We start from the raw sequence: 12414 nt of genomic DNA, 5'->3' as shown, positions 1-12414 counted from the left end.
TATTCAACATGATATTCTAATAGAAATACTCTTACTTCATATAATAAACGGAAAATATCATATTTTTCAATGCTATAATATGTTTTAAAAATTAATTAATAATTTAATTTAAAATGATTAATCACTTTTACAATTAAACTCTTGTAAATTACAAATTAGTAAATAGTAGATTAAATTTTCCTCTTTAATTACGTAATTATAAAAATAAAATAAAAAAATACGCTGCCCATTTTTCGAAGTATTCCACAAGTATTGGGAAAAGCTTTCACAGTGCCAAGACACGTACTCTTTAACGTGGTTGAGACATGGCACCGAATCTGAGGCTTGGGAAATCTATGGTTTCCGAACCTGAGGTCCGATTAAAACACAATTGACTGAGCCTATACAGGGAGCTCACGGCGATAAAAAGATTATTCGTCGAGCTCAAGAATGCTCTAAATATCCTATTTTCGCCTCAAAATCGCTGTTTTTGGCAGGCTTATCGTTTTCGTCTAGGCATGACGAACAGATCGCTGGTTTCCTCGGCAAAAACTCGTCAGAAATGAGCTTTGAATCGAAATAAATGTTAAGGAGTTGCCTTTTTGATGTTTTCTTGAGTAAGAAGTGAGGATTTTGAATTTTCTGCGTTCAATGGCGTCAGAAAACCAACTTTCGTTCAGTTTTACGATGAGCTCGAGCTTTCCTGAGAAAAATTGCGGAAATTCAAAGAAATTGAATGGTCAAGAGGCGGTTAATGGCGAAGAAGGGATGCAGAGCAGGCCGAGCTATGCAGCGCTGGCTTACAGGAAGGCAGAAGAAGCAGGTGATATGAGGAAAAAAGATTTTAGTTTTTTCAAATGAAATGTTTAATATCTGCAATGTTTGATGTCTGATTCCAGAGATGCAGTGAAGTGCTTGTAATCTGAACTTTAATGTTATCTTTGCAGTGTTGTATGTTTGTGATAATCTTCACTTAACAGTGTTGAATGTTTGGGAATGTCACATGGAAAAACTGCCTAAGGATCGCCTAACGATAAATTATGTATTGGTCTTAAAATCTCGATAAACTAATACGTTTTTATGCAGAATCTCATAAAGATGTTTGTAATCTGTTGCAAAATGAAGTTGCGTCTAATCGGTTAGAAGAGAGGATGTGGTAATAAAAAATTTAGGCTCATACGATATGTCTGTATGGACTGCAGGAACGATTTAGAAAAAAAACGTTCTATTTTTTGGGTTTATCTAGAGACTGGTAGTACATCCAGAAGATAATCAAACAAAGATATGTAAAAACTTTCCGATGATATTGTAAGCCTTTCAACAAGAAGATGGTGTAATTAATTAAATTCGTGTAGTGTATTTGAAGAGAAGGTGTTGTGGATTCATGATATGTTAAGAGATTAAGAATTGAAGATTTCAGAATTCCTGTAGAGCACGTCTGTTCTGTATAAAATCCTATATTTTTATTTGCTTACACAAACACATACAGTTTATCTGGACGATTATTTCTGACAGATGATGAAGGTTTTTACTGAAATGACTCTAATTCCGAGTTGTTGACGAAGATGCAATACAATTCTGTTTGAAATGCCTGTAATCTGTAAGAAAAAATGTGATGATGAAATGCTTGAAATCTATTCCTGAAGAAGATGCCATAAATTTCTGCTGAAATGCTTGCAATCTGTTTTTAAACAAAATGCAGGAAATTTCTTCTGAAATGTTTGTGATGTGTCATAAAAGATGTTAAAATAAATGCTTGTGTATTGTTCAAAATGTTGACTTTTTTAGCAAATTTTTGAGCTTACAGTGCAGGGTGCTGAAAACACGAATTATTTTATAAAATGGTTGTAAATTTTGAACAGTGGGAGGAAATTTTGTTAACGACAGATACAGCATGCTTTAAAAGAATTTATTAGCACACTAGCCGCTTGAATTTCAGTGCTTATGGGTATTAGTTTAAAAAAAAATCCTCCAGTGGATTTTGAATGTACATTTTAAGGCAGGTTCGACCTTCAAGATCGAAGTTTTGCAGCTCCCGTTAATCCTTATTAAAACAAAGCCTTCATTTGATTCTGTTTATACATTTAAATCCAGAATCGACCTTCAAGATTGAATTTTTGCAGTTTATCTGAATACTTTTAAAGCAAATCTTCCATTTCATTGTGTATGTAGAAATGCAGCCAGATTTTATCTTCAATGATTGAATTTCCGCAGTTTCTGAGAGTTCTCCTAATTGTATATATACTTTTCAAACCAGATTCGATTTTGGAGATTTGAATTTTTGCAGCTTATTTGTATACTCTATAAGCAAATGCTTCCTTCTATTGAGAAATTTCAGCATTTACATTCTTGTGTAGTTATACTTGCATGTGCATATTGCAGCTTCCAGAAGGTATCAAGCTGCAGCATGGCTAAGAGAAATGGTTGATGTAGCCGCGGATTCACTGCCAAATGAACCAACTGAAGAAGAATTTAGGCTGGGACTACACAATGGTCTTATTCTTTGTAATTTGCTTAACACAGTTAATCCTGGAGCTGTACCTAAGGTATGCTGCAAAATTCTGGCAATATAATTTCACATGTACGAGGGATCTGGATTTCTACAGTTATCGAAGTTTCTGCTATTAGTGTTTTGACTGTTCATATCTGTCTGCTTTCGAATCTTTATTAAGTCAAAGGTTCCTCAATTTATTTAGAGAAAGATTTGTAAATGGTAGCTAAGATGCTTACAGGATGATATAAATGGCGTAAATCTGCCAAAACTTGTGCATATCCTAGTCTAAATTACTCCATCCAATAGATCTTATACAGTCTGGAGGACACAAATAAAAACATTGTATTACAATTATATTTCCATGGAATTTTTCTATATATCTGGATTCAGCTCGAGTCGTGTTCATTTTCGCTTGAAATTGTAACAGGTGGTGGAAAATCCGGCACCTTCAGTTCCTTGTCTGGATGGAGCAGCCTTGTCTGCAATTCAATACTTCGAGAATGTGAGGAACTTCCTTGTTGCAGTTGAAGAAATGCAGCTGCCAACATTTGAGGCTTCTGATTTGGAACAGGTTTGTATCTATTGCCTTACTGTAGTTCAATATTTTCATGACTACTATCATTTGAAGGACCGTCTAATATTCGAATTCCACAGTTGTAGCAAGTCGGGATCTTTTTTATCCAAAGCCACCTTGTCATTGTGCCCTCACATCAAGGATTCATCGAAAGCCAATTCCTCTGCCCCATCCACCAAGCCAGATCTCTCTGTCAGGTTTTGAAAGTGGATCAACATTGTGATAATTCCCTCGGCTCCTAGTCATGCTGTTAGACCACGGCCCTGACAGACAATTCAAGATCTTAGTATAATAGACAAATATGTTCTGTCTACGGCACTTCAGGATTTTCCATTGTCATTTGCAAGCTATATGTGTGTTTTCATTAAAGCCCCATGTTTTGAAGCACGTTTTGCATGTATATTAAAAACAAAATGCTGTCCTCTTTGGTATCTTGAATTTCCATGTTTCTCCCAAACAATGCTCTTTGCAATTTTGGGAGTAGAATTTCATATTTTATTGCAGAATGCATCCAAAAGCATCATAGCAAGCCAAGATTATGTTTCTTGAATCTACTAAATAATACTTCAGTGAACATACAATCTTTTCTTAACGAAATTTCTAGATGAATGCTTCATCTTGTAGCATTATTTTACTTTACCAAGTGTACACATTTTCAGGGAGGGTCATCCATAAAAGTAGTGGATTGTGTTCTAGGCCTAAAATCCTACTACGACTGGAAGCAAACAGGAGCACATGGCCTTCTGAAATATGGTGTTAATGTGAAGTTTCCTGATGGAATAAAGCTTCCCATCAAAGGACCTGGGAAGAACTCTGAGTTAATGAATAATTTAACATTGAAGAGCAATCAGGAGCAACTCAAGCAACAGGATCTGCTCGGAAACAATGTTACAAGCGCTCTTTTAGAATACCTCAGAATCAAATTCCCTGAAGCTTTTTTGGCAAAGGACTACACAAACAAGGATCTCTCCATGAATTGCAATGGAACAGTAAGTAGGCTATAATTATTGCGAATTGTTTTTTCGTTTTGTCTGATCCCTTGTTGAAACCAATTTCATTTTTCTGTACAAGTTATGTTTCATTGATATTCTCATTATGACAAAAAAGTTGTATTCAAATTGAGAAAATTAATAGCTTTGGGAAGATCAATTGCTTGATTTAACAGCATCCATCACTGCAGGCACTCACCAATCTACTTCTCAAAATTCTTTCCGACAAAAAGGCTGAAGAACTGCCTATGGTGAGCCTTTGAATCCACTGTATATTTTGCTCCTCACTCAATGCTTGTCATATATGTGATGATGGATATCCCATATTTTAGTTGTTGATAATAGGGGTTTTGTCCAAGCAGGCATTGTGATTTGTCAAGCATCTGTCAACCTTTTTATTACTTCCTTGTGGTCTTGTCTGTCTCTTGAAATTTCTGATTGTCCTTCCAGCTTGTAGAATCTATGTTGACTAAAGTCATGGAGGAGTTTGAGAGGCGGCTTGCCAACCAAGGGGAGCAGGTGATGCTTCAAGTTTAACATCTACTTTACAAGTCTTTCAGATTTCATAAAATCTTTTGACTTGTTAGCACTTGAACTCTGATAGCTACACTAAGAACAATCATTAGAAATATGCTGTTCAAGAGAAAGCTTATAATCTCTACTTGTCTTTTTTACAGTTAAGAATGGTTCTAAAGGACCTTCTCAAATGTGAAGACGATTCATTGCTGAAGTCTGATTTTCTGGGAGCACTTAACAGAAGTTCATTTCAGTATAATGAAGCGAAACAAGGCGAAGATGCGAAAGTACAGAATGCAAAACACTTTTCTCATCTGTCAAGTCAAATGGATCATTATACAAGAGTTGATCCAAAGCAGCAACTGCAATTTAATCTTGAAAGAGAAATTGAGGTATATTATCAGAAATGAACTTAAATTGATTTCAACAAAATATTTATTTATGCATCGAAGTCCATGCTAGTCCTCTTCACAGAGCATTGAAATCTCACAGGAACTGAAGTACACACTCTACACCACAAAGGAAGGCATCAAAATGCTGCAACTAAAATGGACAGAAGAATTGGAAAATCTTGGTAACTTGTTACTACTCTTTGCTGAAGGATGCCACAATTACAACAGTTCCTTGTTTCCTTTTGTTTTGAGGAATTTGTTACCTTCCACAATAGAATACTTATCCCTTTGTTGAATGTCATGATGCAGGGATCCATCTTCAAGGGGTTGTACAAGCCGCAGAAGGGTATCACAATGTTCTAGAGGAAAACAGACAGCTATACAATCAAGTGCAAGATCTCAAAGGTATGTATCTGTAAAAAAAATCAATCTTATTGAGGTTAAATCTATGAGTTCCAAGTAAATATTTTATCCTCCTGATTTTTTCTTTCTGAATTAGGGAGCATAAGAGTGTATTGCCGAATCAGGCCTTTCTTGCCTGGACAGGCAGGCTGTCAAACTACAGTCGATTTTGTTGGAGAGAATGGTACTCTCATGATTGTTAATCCTGCTAAGCAGGGCAAGGAAGCACGCAAGACATTTAATTTCAATAAAGTGTTTGGAACCTCTGCCACTCAAGGTAATGCACCTGGACAATCATAACTCTGTTGCTTTAAGAGACACAATGGCATGTTCTAATTGTTGTTTATCATGCCAATGTACAGAGGAAATTTTCTTGGATACGCAACCTCTAATACGATCTGTCCTGGATGGTTACAATGTTTGCATTTTTGCTTATGGACAAACTGGTTCTGGAAAGACATTTACAATGGTGGGTCACATTATTTGTACTATCGGTATAATTAATTGAAGCCATTATTGTCATAATATTATAACAAAGCATACTTGTGGAAACATAAATAAAAATCAAACCAAATAGGAGCATATTAACAGACAGACTTATAATCATTCAGGGTGTGGAAACTAAGAGATTTGATAAGGAGAAATTTTGGATACATGAACAGTTCCATGTTTTCACCACAGCACTATTCTAGCCATGGAATTCATATAAACAGTTGTGATTTCCTTATTATCTGCTGCATATCGACATTGCTGCCCTGGTAGGTCATACACAGCAGTAGTGACAAGCATTGCCATATTGCACTGCTTTAAGAATAAATTTAATCTCCACAAATCTTGTCACTCACAATGTGTGCGTGGATGTTGAGTTAGGTTCATTAATGAAACAATTCTTGCACTGATTCATCTATGTTTCTTTTCAGAGTGGTCCTCAAGTAATTACAGAGGAGAATTGGGGTGTGAACTACAGAGCATTGAATGACTTATTTGAAATCTCAAAAAACAGGAAAAATGTGTTTGAATATCAAGTTGGAGTTCAAATGATAGAGATATACAATGAGCAAGTGAGAGATCTGCTTGCTACAGATGGTTCTAGTCGGAGATATCCTTTTCTCGTATAAGCCTATTACACTTGGGCATTCTCTTCAAGTTTCTTTTTTCTATATTCAAATTATGATTGCTTGAGTCTAAAAACTGAAGAAATCCTTGACTCCATGGAACACTAGAAATTCGGAACAATTCTCAGCAAAATGGACTCAATGTGCCTGATGCAAATTTAATACCAGTTGTATCCACATCTGATGTGATCAACCTGATGAACATTGGACAGAAGAACCGCGTTGTTGGAGCAACTGCTTTGAACGACCGTAGTAGTCGATCACACAGGTAATTCGAATCTGCTTTTTCAGTACATACTCCCAGCAATCATTGCATTCATGTAAATGATGGTAATTTTTGCATTTATTCTCTGCAATTTTTATGTTTTTATAAAATTTCTTTGTTCATCTCCATGGATTATCTTTGAATACTTCTTCAATAGATTTCTCCACTTCCAAAATTTAGAACTTGAAGCACAGGAACCAACAAAAAGAATGGTTTGTAGTGTTTTGACAGTACATGTACAAGGAACAGATTTGGCCACAGGATCAATCCTTCGAGGATGCCTTCATTTAGTGGACCTTGCTGGAAGTGAGAGGGTTGATAAATCTGAGGCTACAGGAGATCGATTGAAGGAAGCCCAACACATCAATAAATCACTTTCAGCCTTGGGAGATGTGATCTCTGCACTTGCACAAAAGAACTCACATGTTCCCTACAGAAATAGCAAGCTAACACAGTTGCTTCAGGATTCCTTAGGTCACAATCCTCTTTTCTTTTGTTGATTGTTAAAAACTTTATTTGTTATGTTCAGGAGATTGACTCTGTGTTTCTTTTCATTAGGGGGGCAGGCTAAAACTCTTATGTTTGTGCACATAAGTCCGGAAGCAGAGTCTTATGGAGAGACATTAAGTACTCTCAAATTTGCGGAGCGAGTAGCCACTGTTGAACTCGGTGCAGCTCGTTCTAATAGAGAGAGTGCCGAAGTTCGGGAGCTCAAGGAACAGGTGTGCTACTATTTTTTCCCCCAATTTGTGCTAGTTGAAAGGTCACAATATCATTATTGTAAATGAATCTAAAACTTGGATGTATTCTAATTACTACAAAGGGCATGTTCAAGCAAGTAAGAATTACCATCTTGATAGAATAGCAAAACATTGTGTCAATGGATTTGATGAGATTCTCAGATCAATCAGTGAGCAAGATTTGGATTCATTGGTGTTATAATTTCCCAATAAATTGTTCTTCAATCTAGATAGTTTTGAGTTTGGTCTTTTATGAAATAGAAATTAATTTCAATCTGGAAAACTGCAGATATACAATTTGAAAGTTGCATTGGCCAAAAAGGAATCTGAAGGAGAACAGTCTCAGAGCATGAGAAGCTCTAGGAGTAGTACTGAAAGACAGCGGATGAAGGTTGGATTATCACCATTGCCATTGCAGAGACAAATCAGAGATTCTCAAGCACAGTCAAACAGGAGACAGCCTATGGAAGAGGTTGGAAACATTGAGGTAAATGCAGAAATCTACATTTTCCTCTGATATTGTTACTGACAGACCTTTTTATATTGTTCTGTATGAAAGTAATAAGACTGAAATATTTGCATGAAAAAAGTCTCAGGGTAGGAGCATTTCTTCAGGAAGGCAAAGGAAACCCATCTATAATAGGGACCTTCCAGGGGAGGAAGCTGAAGTGAATTATCCCCGGCTGGTATGCCGACCATCTCCAGAGAGGAGATCATTATCTGCTGACAGAAGATCATTGTCTGCTGAAAGAAGATCACTCTCTGCTGATCGTGGAAATCACACAAAGAGCAGAATTAAACATGATATCTTAGAGGAACAAGAAGCAAGAAAATGGCAAGACAAGGTGATGGTAAATAGACATTTAACAATTCATAGTGCAGCTTCACGAAATGATGCTATGAGGGAAGCTTGTGAGTTGGCAAAACAAGATAGCATTTCTGATATGTTCTATCAGAAGTATTATGCCAATCCAAGGAAGATCTATCCAGAGAGAGAAGACATCCAATTTTTGATGGACCGTAATGAAGCACATGTAGGAAAAAGGAATAAACTTGAGGTGAAAGGGAAGCAAGAAACTCAGGTAAGAAGAACTCCACCCGGAGCAACAGATGAATCAGACATAGATGTGTACAGAACAAGTGACTGTTCTGAGACAGATTTATTGCAATTTAAGGAACTTAATCTGGGTGACATAACTACAATCCAACATGTTCCAAGGATTAGAAAGACTCCACAGACCTCTACAAGGAGTTCTCAACCTGTGGAGAGAAGGTAAACATATTGCATATTTCTACTCTTTACGAATAAGCTTCTAAAGTAGATGCACTCAATTTTAGTAGAGCTTGTCCTGATTAGAAATGTTTGTTTATTTGTTACTATGTATATCCGTTTACAACTAGTATCATTTTGTTTCTACTATTTTTTGGGAAGAAGAGTAGTGTATAAATTCATGTCATTGTCTATCCAATTTGCTTACATCATTCAAACAACCTCTTTTCCACTTGCAGAAGTCCAAGCCAAGCCAGAAGCCCTGCTTCAGCAAGCAGGTTGTACAATGGCAATGGACAGATGAAAGCTCGATCAGTGAGGCAATCAGTTGCTAGCCTGCCTCCTGGGGGAATGGAATCAAAACGCATTTCACCAGGAGGAAAATTCACATTCGAAGGCAGGGTTGCCTCGAGTAAGTAGCCCATGAACTGTACATTCCAATGAATTCTAATCATGCTGGATATTGAATGCTCGGGGAAAGGGAAAGAAACTTTATGGAAGAAAAGTATGGGTGGGTCTAAAATTTGCACATTGACTGTTCTTGATTGGACCCCAAAACCAGCTCTGATGAAATACCGGCTACAATCTTTGCTTTGATTCTATTTTCATCAGTTTCACCCGAAGGATCATCTCTCGAGAATTATGCAAAGACGACTTTTTACAGGCAGCCATTTGATACTCAGATTGGAGAGGCATCATCCACACCATCAAGAAGATGGCATTGAGGATTGTTGTCAGTATTACTGTATTATTTATTATATTTTTTCAATTATTATTTTGGTGTATTATTTATTTGATCAAAAGGAAGCTAAGAGCATTGATGAACCTATCCTAGATGATGGATAGAAGAGTGGAAAAACTGTTGATTAATTTCCATGCTTGTTGTGTGGTGTACATAATTTGAGCAGTACACACGATTGTGATGCTCTTATCACCAATGGGATATAATCTTATGGAAGTCCTGTTCTAATGGCTTATGTATCTCATCCTATATGTCTTTGGGATTTTGAGTTGTATATGTCTACCAGCTTCACCCTTCAGCAATAAAAAACAGAAATTTTTAGCTGTCTTTCTTGTTTGGTTTGTAAATTTCTCAGGGTTTTTAGATCTTTTGGTTTTGCTTAGTTTCTTTGCCACTCCTATTTATACTCTCCAGAATTTTGATGTCCCTGTGGGCATGTACATAGAACTGAGTAATCTACATTTTCGATCGGTTTTGTTGTACAATGGTGAAGGTGCTTAGCTGCTGTGTAGCGTACCAGTATTCCAGGGTTCCATCTGGTAGAATGCTTAGAGGCCCTAAAATGCGTCTCTAGAAAGTGTTTATCTTAGCAGAGTCATGATTAAATTTTTTACAAATAATAAAACAGAAAAGGTACGATTCAACAATTATTAATGTTTATTCCTCTTTTCTTCTCGATAATGTTTGTCGTGTACAAATGAAACAGTCTTTGGTGTGTTTTTCCCGATAATGGTTGAACCATATACATTCATTATAATATTCTATGCTATGCATGCATGTTGCTAAAAACAGAGATAGTGCCTCTAAGCCCTAAAGCTTAAAGTGCAAAATTGAACAAGCAATGAGAATTGTGTGTGAATGTAATTGTTCCAACTAATTATCTACCTTTTGGACATCATCTTCTCTATACCTCCATGTATTTAGAAATATTAAATCTCTGCCTAGACTATTAGCATGCAATGACCAAAGGATCATTCTTAAACCTGTCAATGGAAGGTGGGTGTACCTTCATAACCAAAACAATCATTTCCTTGATAGCTAGAACCTTTTGACATCTTAGTTGCAAAGAACATGACAGAGAGGGCCTAATTTCCTTGTTTTGGGTTCGCAACTTGTCCTCAACATGAAACAACTGTTGCATACTGTTTTTATGTTTTTCACTACCCAGCAGCCTACATCACAACCACAATCACCATGGCCACATTTTCAGAAGTTGGGGTTCATTTTCTAGGGCTACAACCCTAGTGAAGCAAGTAGAACGAAAGAAACAGAACTTTTTGAATACAAAATTTGAAAATCAAATACAAAGTTTGAAGTTTTGATCATTTTCTGCTTTCTGTTGGAGAAATCTGGTTTGAAATTTTGGTTTACGCCTCTACACAACCTTCAATGCATCCAACGCGCTTTTACAGCTTGGCTCGCACTATTCCTTGGACCAGCGTTCTGAAGTCAAGGTACCCCAACTATAAAGAAGAGCAAGAACGTAAGTTGTATGCATGTTCAACAATGTGCGTTGTGTTAACATCAACTGGACTCTTTAGGCGTCTAAAGAGAAGATGGATTACCTAGTTGTGAAGCTCTAAAAATAATGGTTAGGAGTGTTGGAAAAGTTTTAAGAGTATAAGTAGTGTACCTAGGTATTATAGGAATTTATTGATCAAGAACAAGCACCATTTGCACTATTTGCATTTTAACTACCTAACATGTTACACGATACACAACCTTGTTTGCAAATTAACTATTTATTTTTAAAAATTATTTAGACCAATGAAAAGCAACAATGAATTTTAAAAATTATTACTATTTTTATTTAATTAATTTGACTTAATAAAATTATTACTATTTTTATTTAATTAATTTGACTTAATAAAATTATTATCTATCAAGACTATTGTTATTTATTATTAATTTTAATTTTTCTTAATATTTAATTTTTTATATAATTTTGTTTACACATTTTTGTTTATTATATTTTAGTTTTTAAAATAGATTTAAATCTAAAACTATACTAAAAACAAGGCACCACTATGTGGCACTTGTTTTTCTTTCTTTAAATTTTTTTAATTAATTTTATAGTATAGATGCACATTTGTTAACATTATAATTTACAAAAAACTCAAAATAACATTTATCATATCAATAAAAATTAACACTAGGAACACACAAGAGTGGTAGTTACATATTTTCTTGACCAGTAAAAACTTTCACATATCATAACTAAAACATAGTTATTAATATGTTATTCATGAAATATTTTATAATTATAGATATTATTGTTTTAAAATCCCCCAAACTTTGCATGTATCATGACAAAGTTTATAATATAGATTAAAAAAATTAAGTATCAATGCCATGTTAAATTGTATAAATAATATTAAAAAAAATTAAATTAAAAATATATTAGTTACAATTAATAAATTACTATTTCAACTACAAATTAATAAAAAATAATAATACAAAATAAATTAAATTTAAGAATATATTAGTTACAATTAATAAATTACTATTTCAACTACAAATTAACAAGGCAAGTACTGACTACTATGTGGCACTTGTTTATTCTTATAATTGATTATATATTGTTCTGTTTTGTTTTTTCTTTAATTTTGATATATAACACTATATTATATTAGATTTTAAGTATAAAATTGTACTTATATGTGTCATTATATTTACAATTATTATATTTTATTCATTTTGAATGTAAGAAGGTATTTTTGCATTTCTCATTCACTTTCAAATTATAATCAAGCATAAATCACATATTATTTAAGTAGATTTATCTCTTAGTTTTTTAATTTTCCTTCGTGAAGATATTAGGCTCAACATAAATCATAAGTAATAGAATATATTTGCTCTCACATGATTGTATTATTAGATTTTAGATTGAATTTTAGTTGTACATAATACTGTATTTGTAGTATGTTCAAAGACCT

At 34.7% G+C, this 12414-nt stretch overlaps 1 protein-coding gene across 1 annotated transcript; it reads left to right on the top strand.

The window, feature by feature from the left end:
- The first annotated feature begins 388 nt into the window (after window positions 1-388).
- Window positions 389-9805, top strand: LOC131044614 (kinesin-like protein KIN-14I). The gene is given in 19 exon segments (XM_059221547.1): window positions 389-802; window positions 2362-2525; window positions 2901-3044; window positions 3707-4036; window positions 4228-4287; window positions 4487-4555; window positions 4714-4944; window positions 5045-5126; window positions 5254-5349; window positions 5444-5623; window positions 5709-5815; window positions 6267-6560; window positions 6563-6729; window positions 6947-7200; window positions 7285-7448; window positions 7756-7953; window positions 8063-8739; window positions 8976-9148; window positions 9349-9805. Coding segments are annotated over 19 exon segments (3675 nt in total). The 5' UTR covers window positions 389-630; the 3' UTR covers window positions 9462-9805.
- Window positions 9806-12414: the final 2609 nt, after the last annotated feature.

The sequence above is a fragment of the Cryptomeria japonica genome, chromosome 1 (assembly GCF_030272615.1).
Source record: "Cryptomeria japonica chromosome 1, Sugi_1.0, whole genome shotgun sequence".
NCBI classification, from domain to species: domain Eukaryota; kingdom Viridiplantae; phylum Streptophyta; class Pinopsida; order Cupressales; family Cupressaceae; genus Cryptomeria; species Cryptomeria japonica.
Note: the sequence above shows the minus strand (reverse complement) of the source record. Positions and strands in the feature narration are given on the sequence as shown.